This window comes from Pocillopora verrucosa, chromosome 14, assembly GCF_036669915.1.
Source record: "Pocillopora verrucosa isolate sample1 chromosome 14, ASM3666991v2, whole genome shotgun sequence".
Lineage (NCBI taxonomy): Eukaryota > Metazoa > Cnidaria > Anthozoa > Scleractinia > Pocilloporidae > Pocillopora > Pocillopora verrucosa.
In genome coordinates, this window is record NC_089325.1 from 15,803,463 (window position 1) to 15,812,429 (window position 8,967).

Below are 8,967 nucleotides of genomic sequence, written 5' to 3' on the forward strand. Positions count from 1 at the left end.
TTTTCCGTATTTAGCTTGAGTTTGTTTTGGACCAACCAGGAATCGATATGACCCGCGCATGCTTCTATACGCGCTAAAGATGACTGTTGCTCGGCTGTACTGAGCCTAAAAGCAAAGTAAAGTTTGGTGTTATTGGCATACAGGTGAAACTCAAGACCATGATGTCTTACAATATTGTCCAAGGTGAGATGTACAACGAGTACAGGATCGGTTCAAGGACCGATCTCTGTGGAACACCGAATTGAAGGTCTTAGCTTTGACATCAGATTTTACACTGTCAATCATCCCGAACTGTTCTTTGTTGCGAAGGTAGGATTCAAACCTTTTCAAGACCTGTCCTTTAAAACCAAAGCGATTGCACAGTCTATATAAGAGAAGTCTGCGATCAACAATGTCAAATGCACCGGACATTTCCAAGAGAAGGAGCGTTCTGTACTTTCTCTACAGCTGTCTCAGTGCTGTGTCGGTGTTTGTGTATGCTGACTGGAGTGATTGGTCTAGATCATCATCAGTAATATGATTCTTCACTTAAACTGCAACGGCCCTCTCGATGATCTTGTTCACAAGCTTAAATTAGAAATGGGACGGAAATTTGAATACTCCTGGAAGTCAAGCGACTCCTTCTTGAGTTTAAGTCTAAACAATATTGATAAAGAAATATGATTTTTAATGATTCCGGTGGCATTTAAAAAGTTTTTATCAATCAGCAATTGACCTATCGGAGAGTGGAATGAGTAGATATTGCAAGATTTTAAAATGAAAGTACACACACAAAAAAAACAATTAAAACGCGTTAGGGAATTTACACGCTACATGGTGTCATACGCTTTCTGGATGGACTAATCTCTACACTGTCTCCACTAAACAACACATTCGAATATTCCTCTAGGATTGGGATGACTCACCCATTTGTGCGTTTGAAACGGTGCTTAACTTCATATATAGCTGGATTCATGGTGTTGTCTTGGAGCGCTTTGAATCCATGCACCTGCTTGATATTTTCGAGGATCCATCGTAAGAAGGCTTTAGAAAACTATCATCAATCTTCAATTGACCAATCGGCGAGTGGGAGAGGTAGATGATACCAGGAGCCCATTACCCGGAGCCTCCATACCAAATGTAACCTTGAGTCAACCCTGTCCCGTATGTTTTTATTTTTGGAACTGAGATATGTGGGGGGGGGGTCTTTAATTTCCCGCGAAAACACGCTGACGTCCGCATAATTGAAATACTTTTGTGTGGTCTGTATGTTACGTAAACAATGGAGGACAACAGCTCTCTTATGATTGGCTATTATGCAAACACTCGCGAAAAAACCCCGTGGGTGGTGCTTCTCAAAATAAAAAGATACGGGACAGGGTTGACTCAGCGGTTAAGAATGGAAAATGGAAGCTGAGGGTAATGGGCTCCTGATGATACTCGATTTCAAAACGAAAGAACAAAAAAAAAATAAACAAGTTAAACGCGTCAGGGAATTTACACGCCATAAGATGTCATACGCTTCCTTTAGCCGTGATAAAGGGGAAGTCATGTTAATTCTTGTAGTTTGGTTAGCCTGTTACTCATATGGAACAAATTAGTAACAAACAAAGAGTTTGTCTCTAAACCAATGTAAATCAAATTGAAATAAACCATTCCTCTGGAAATGAAGCCGGAATAAAGAAATTAAGTAATATAATATTAAGTCGAAAATTTGGCGTTGATTTCTCTCCATTAATTTCTATCCGGGAAATTTGTTTGGGGCATAGGTTTAGGCCACCTTGTCTGACAAAAAAGGATGTGACGTTTGATCTGCCAATTTTCTTTAGATGTCAAATCATTGCGTTTGATGAAGTAATTAAACGTCATGTCGAGATCTATTTGTGGCGATTTGCCTTAAGCGCATAACAAAGTCATTTTGTTGCCTTGCTCGGCATAGCGGTTGTTTGTTAGTCTTTTATATAAAGTGAAATAAAACGTCCTCCAGTCGGGAATAGTTTCATCATCTCCCGCAGTTGAAAAATCTCGGCCTTCTTCCCCCACGTGTCGAGTCTTGCGTTTATCCTTCGTTTGTCGTAACAACGTTCTTTCACAGTCGCTCACTTTGTCATACCGGAAATTCTTCCGACCATTACTAGCTTTTGCTTTCAACTTAGGCAGGGGCTTCTCAGCTTAAGTAATAACTTGATTGTTACTGCTGTAAAAAAGGTACATTGGAAAATTTGAAGTCAAGCCAAATCGTTGAGCTTCAACCATCCCGCATAGGCTCAAGGGACAGATGGGAAAATTACTAATGGCAATATGGATCACACATTTGATGAATTCCACTCAGCCCGCTCACGTGCTAACAATCAGAGTTTCACTATTGTGAGCTCGTGGACAAAATTTGAAAGAATAGAATTATAATAATAAGTTATTATTCTAGAAGCCAAGAACTGAGCCTCAAGCAGCAAAAGAGGGTTAAGGTAACCAGTGGGTTAGTATTCTGAATAATGAAACTAGAAAGTTGATATTTCCCTTACTGTGGGTAAATTCAATTTTATCGTGCGAAAATAACTTCTCTTGATTTGATATATCATTTATAATACCACTATTAAGCATATAAAGTGTCAAATTCAAAACTGATAGCTCCTAGAAACCTTTCAAGGGTTCGACTGCGATCATGAAAAAAGTTGCTCTTGAATTTATTGCACGAAACAGGTATCAGACTCCAAAATTAATAATTGACTTTAAAAAATCATTAACATTTATTAGCTTTGCTAAGCTTTGTTTCGTTCCATTTTGAGTGCGTGCAAGTCGTATATCCCTGTCGTGTCCTTTCATTCTTTCTTGCATGGGTCGTCCTGTTTCTCCGATGTAGACTTTGCCGCATGTGTATGGTATCGTGCAGACTACCCTATTTTCCTTGTTTGGGTCAGCGGGATCTTTTGGTCTGACCAGCCGAGATCTTATTGTGGTGTCGGATTTAAAGACGGTGCGTATTCCTTGTTGCTGTAGGTGGCGGTGGAGGGGTTCTGAGACTCCTTTGATATATGGCAGCACTGCGGTAGACTTGAATTCTGCTGTTTCCCTCTCAGGTGTTGGATTCCTGGTTTTGGTCACCTTCTGTAAGAAGAACGGAGGGTAGTCGTTGGCAACGAGAACTGTGGATAAATGTTTTTTCTCCTGGGCTGTTCTGGATGGCTTGGTGATGATGCGTTTAGCTCGATCATGCAAACACTTGACAATATCGCGTTTAACAGATTGTGGACGATGTGAGTGATAGCGAGACACTGGTCGGTGTGTGTGGGTTTTCTGTAAACACTTGTGAGTAGTTTACCGTCTGGTTCTCTTATTAATAATAATAATAATAATAATAACTTTATTTATACAGCGTCTATATCACTAATTGCTCTTGGCGCTTAACAATATCACAAAATGTATTAAAAAAACACTAAAAAATCTAACAACTACATATATAAGCATGGAAATTAAATAGAAATATATTTACAAATCAAAAAGGCTTGGCGAATTAAATATGTCTTTAAGTGTTTTTTGGAAGAGTTCAAGGAATCGGCATTTCTAAAGATGCAGGTATGCTGTTCCATAGTTTAGGTCCTGCAATAGAAAATCTTCGATCACCATAAGCCTTAAGCTTAGATCTCGGGACTTGAAGTAACTTATTCGAACAAGAACGCAAAGAGTAGGAGCTGGTACAAAAGCTGAGCAAATTGGATATATAACTTGGTGAAAGTCCATTGATAGCCTTATATTCTAACAATGAGATTTTATAAGTAATACGGTATTCAGCAGGCAACCAATGTAAATCTATTAAAATGGGAGTTATATGTTCATACTTCTTTGTGAATGTAACAATGCGCGCTGCCCTATTCTGAACTAGCTGTAGACGGTTAAAGAGAGCTTTAGGTAATCCAGATAGAATCGCATTACAATATTCCAAGTTAGTGGTCACAAAAGCATGAATAATTGCTTCAGCAGATTCACGATCCAAATATGTTCTGATCTTACTAATATTAGTTAGATGGAAATGACATGTTTTGCATATCTTTTTAATGTGGTCTTCCATATCAGCACTGGGATCGAATATCACTCCAAGACTGCGAACAGAAGAGGACGGTTGAATAGTTTCACCCCCAACACGAACGAATTCCAATGAGGGACTGGGCCGATAACGTGAACTGAGTAGAAGCAGCTCGGTTTTTTCCTCATTTAGCTTAAGACCATTAAGAATCATCCAATTGTTGATTTCCTGTACACATATTTTAATTCTAGATTTTACTGAGGAGAGAAGGTCATCACTTCCTAATTTAAATGACACATAAAACTGAGTGTCATCAGCATAGAGATGGTACATAAGATTGTGTCTCTTTATGATATCAGCCACTGGTGAAGTGTACAGAACACATAACGAAGATCTTGAGCATTCAATTTGAACAAATTGTGTACGAGATGATAGGTAGGATGCAAACTATTTCAGTACAGACCCTGTTATACCATAACATTGAGACAGCCTATCCAGTAGTATTTCATGAGACACAGTGTCAAATGCAGCAGATAAATCTAACATAAGTGGTACAACGGCTTCGTTTCTGTCAATTGCATGCAGAATATCATCTTGCACCTTCACCATGACAGTTTCAGTAGAATGATGAACTTTATAGGCTGACTGACAGTTTTCAAGTAGGTTATTGTTCATCAGATAGTTGGTTAACTGGAGAGCAACACTTTTCTCAATAATCTTTGATAGCGCTTTCAAATTGTAGATAGGTCTAAAATTGTGAAAAGTCTGCATCAGATTTCTTGAGCATGGGTGACAATACTGCAGATTTCAAACACGTAAGCATGCAGCCATCAAGAAGAGAGAGGTTGTGATGTTAGCAATAGTGGCAGCAATAGATCTATGCATTGTTTGATACTCGGAGGATGGTAGTGGATCCAAGACACAGGACTTCGAGAACATTGTTGCAGTTAGTTCCCTGATGTCATCAAGCTTCATCTCAGTAAAAATTGAAAATTTAGTCGAAGACATTATGAGTACCTCATCAGTGACACAATCAGCAGAATAAATAAGAGCTTTCTTTTTAACAAGGAGATCATTATGTAGTGTATCAATCTTAGTAGTGAAAAAGGTAGCAAATTCATCAGCGAGGATACGGTCGTTTTTGGAGGGTGGATAGTAGTTAACAGTTGGCTTTTGAAGTAGCTTTTGAACAGTTTTGAACAAACTTTTTTATTACCAGAGTTTTCTTTAATAATAGACGAATAGTACTCCGATTTAAGAGACTTAATCAGATTGATCACAACGTTACATTGGTGTACATAACGTACGCGGTCAGCAGGGAGTCTTGATGCTCGCCATTTACGTTCAAGTTGTCTTAGTTTCCGCTTCTCAGCAGTGACTTCAACTGTGTACCGGAGCGCAGATGGACGGACAGTGACAACTCGTTCTTTCACATAATTATTCACAACTACATGGAGATCATCTTGATGTTGAAGAAGAACAGAACTTTCAATGTTCAACTTTCTTGTTTCAAGGGTGTCGAGGAAGGCGTGGCTCAGAAAATTATCCGCGTTGTGCTGTTTCATGACGGTGAACGTGTCATCTACACAGCGCTTCCATATTCTCGGTGGTTCTGGGGCAGTAGCTAGGGTTTTTTCTTCGAAGGCTTCCATGTACAGATCAAAAGCACCAAAGGCGCCCGAAAAGCCGCAGAACTAACACCCTTGCGATTTCTGAGGAACGAATACGACTGACAAGGAGAGCCATAACAGACGCGAAGAAGGAAGCCGAATCCAAAGAAACTAATATCAGATCAACTTTCTCAGAAGAAGATGCGAAGACTCTACGAGAACAAAGGAGTAAAGAAACTGTGGTGCTGCGTCGGTGGGAGAGTATAGCAGGTAATTTAGTGTTAACAACTGAGTTGAAAACGTAAATTGGCCACTGTAAAAGGTAAAAAAGCTGATGTTTCGAGCGTTTCGGCGTTAACCCTTCGTCAGAGCGATTCGCTTTGACGAAGGGCTAACGCTCGAAACGTCAGCTTTTTTACCCTTTACGGTGGCTCATTGACGTTTTTAACACAGTTGTTAACCCTAAATTACCTGCTCTACAAGAACAGATCAGTACCAACATCCAGCGCGTCTTTAACAAAACCAAAGAGCGACAGAAACAAAAATTCAAGAAGCTTCTCCTCGAACAGGAAGCAACCAGCGAGTCAACCTCGACACCAAACGTTGACAAAACAAACTGGCTCATTAACCTGTCTTCCAGAACACTCAGCGACGCAGAAACCACCGTGCTCAATAAAGGACTGAACTTCGCTGTTACGCCGACCAACATCCCGGCCACAGAAATAATCGCGAGGGTAGAAACAGCCATCAGCCTCTCTCCTCTTAAAGATATAATTGTTTTGCACAGGCTCGTTTAGTCATTGGTTTCATAGATAACATCTGTGCATTAACTAGGACCAAGGCCACGAAATGAATTCCCGCAAGTTTTAAACACTGGCTACTCAGAATAATGGCGCCTACAAGGGCGTTATGCGACCGACTTTTTATTCAAATGTCTCTACCTCGGTAGAAATTTCAAATCAACGAAATTAAAGTGGTGGGACACCAAAAGCGACATTTTTTTACAACCGATCGATATTCAAACTCAAACTTTGAGAAAAAAGAAAAAGATAAAACACACACACACACATAAAGCAATGAGCATGACATATTTTTTTTTCATTTTTATGTGTTCCTAAGCAAAGAATTTCCGACTTGAGGAATATCAAAACAATTATGATTAATACCCGAGAAAAACACGGCCTTCTTGACAAATTATATTTTAATAGTCTTCACTTAGTTTTTCAATTTGCTTCCCTTTTATCTTCTTTTGTGTTAATCTAATGGAAAGTCGATATTGTTATGTCGTGGGACGACAATTCCGCCTTCACACCCCTGCATGTTCCAATATTATCGCAAATAAGTGGACGAGCCGTCATTACTTTTTTAAACAAATGGCCAACGCAAGTCGTTCCTTCAGCGGGGTAGATCACTTTTAATGACAATATTGATTACCTTGTCATGTTCACCCACACTTATTTGTATTCATCTATTGAAATTAACTTTAAAACAAAGACTTTTCAGATAAATAAGACCCCTCCTTAAAACTTCGGTCAAACAAAACAGTGACTACAACGAAGTTCAGTTTTGCTGTTAAAACAAACCATCCTAAATATAACCTTTGGATAGCTCACTCGTGGATTGACCAGAATCAAGGGAGATAATGACTGTCAACACAACCGTGAGACATTTCTTCGAAAACAGCTCACAGTCAACTAGTCATGCAGCCTCGAGTCATTCCGACCAAGCTTGTGAAAAAACAGCCGACTCCGCTCTAGAGGTTACAGCTAAAGCTCTGGCCTATATTTGCATTTTCCTGGTTTCCTTTTTCGGAAACATCTTTCTTCTTGTGGTCATTTACAAGAAAACGCAGCTGCGAAGATCCATCAACTACTTCGTTTTCAACATGGCTGTATCCGACCTCTTCAACCCTTTGACCATCATGACTGTGAAGATCGTTGAGATCGTTTCAGGATCGAGTTCCTGGAAAGTTGATCGTCCGTGGCTTCTGGGAAACATTCTATGCAAACTTGCCTACTTTCTGCCAGATGTTTCAGTCGTGGTTTCCATCGGAAGCCTTCTTTTGATCTCGATAGACAGGCTCATCGCTGTCGTCTTTCCGCTGAAGGCCAAACTTATCTCCTCAAAAGTACGATTGATCAGCATTCTAAGCACGTGGTTTGTCGCCATCGCCGTCCACGCACCTTATTTCTACAGTTTCAAACTGATCCCCCACGGAAATGAAACGTTTTGTGAGTTGAATTGGGGACCAGCATTCGACCACATGAAAACGCACAGAGGATTTGTTACGGCAACTTTCATCACTTTCATCCTCATTCCCATTTGCGTCCTGACCGGTGTGTATAGCATTATCGCATGGACAATAAGAAAAAAGAACAAAAAAATTAAAGAAAAATTGTCCTGTCGCCAAAACCATCGAGATCAACAGCTGAGAAAAATTGTCAGGTTGGCAATGGCCATTATGATTTCCTTCGTTTCCTGCATGACTCCCATGCTTATCTATTCATTTCTTACAAATTTTCTGTGGAATTGGGAATCCCCACCCATTTGTGCATTTCAGACAGTTCTCCCATTTATTTCTGTCTTTCTTTTGCATTCGTGGAGTGCGGTAAATCCCTGCATTTGTTTTATCTTTAGCAAGAACTACCGCAACGGCCTTAGGCAATGTTTTAATTGTAATTGCCTTAATCGCAGAATATCAGGTTTGCAAGACCACTGCCAAATGCAAACGATGCTCCCTTCCGACCCATTCAAGTAGCATACACATAATCTCATACACCAGAAAAGCTTTAGCACTATATACATATATATGTGTGTATTTAGATTCCTATAATCAGAAAATAGACAGGATAATCATTGGGTATATACGTAGGGAACACTGTGGAGTGTTCAATTAGGATCCAAGTGCCACACACTTAACCACATGAACCAAAAGAACATTTGCTCATATCGCGATATCTCTGTAACGTTTGCTCGTATCGCGATATCTCTGTAAAATTTGCTCGTATCGCGATATCTGTAACATTTGCTCGTATCGCGATATCTCTGTAACATTTGCTCGTATCGCGATATCTGTAACATTTGCTGGTATCGCGATATCTCTGTAACATTTGCTCGTATCGCGATATCTCTGTAACATTGGCTCGTATCGCGATATCTCTGTAACATTTGCTCGTATCGCGATATCTCTGTAACATTTGCTGGTATCGCGATATCTCTGTAACATTTGCTCGTATCGTGATATCTCTGTAACATTTGCTCGTATCGCGATATCTCTGTAACATTTGCTCGTATCGCGATATCTCTGTAACATTTGCTCGTATCGTGATATCTCTGTAACATTTGCTCGTATCGCGA

General features: G+C 39.9%; 1 protein-coding gene across 1 annotated transcript; it reads left to right on the forward strand.

Moving 5' to 3' along the window:
- Window positions 1-7,252: 7,252 nt before the first annotated feature.
- LOC131782774 (neuropeptide SIFamide receptor-like) lies at window positions 7,253-8,368 on the forward strand. Its single transcript, XM_059099504.2, has one exon. It carries the CDS (start codon window positions 7,253-7,255, stop codon window positions 8,366-8,368), a length of 1,116 nt encoding a protein of 371 aa, XP_058955487.2.
- The last annotated feature ends 599 nt before the right edge of the window (window positions 8,369-8,967 follow it).

Coding starts and splice junctions, on each gene's coding strand:
- LOC131782774 (XM_059099504.2), top strand. CDS start 7,253: ATGACTGTCAACACAACCGTGAGACATTTCTTCGAAAACAGCTCACAG.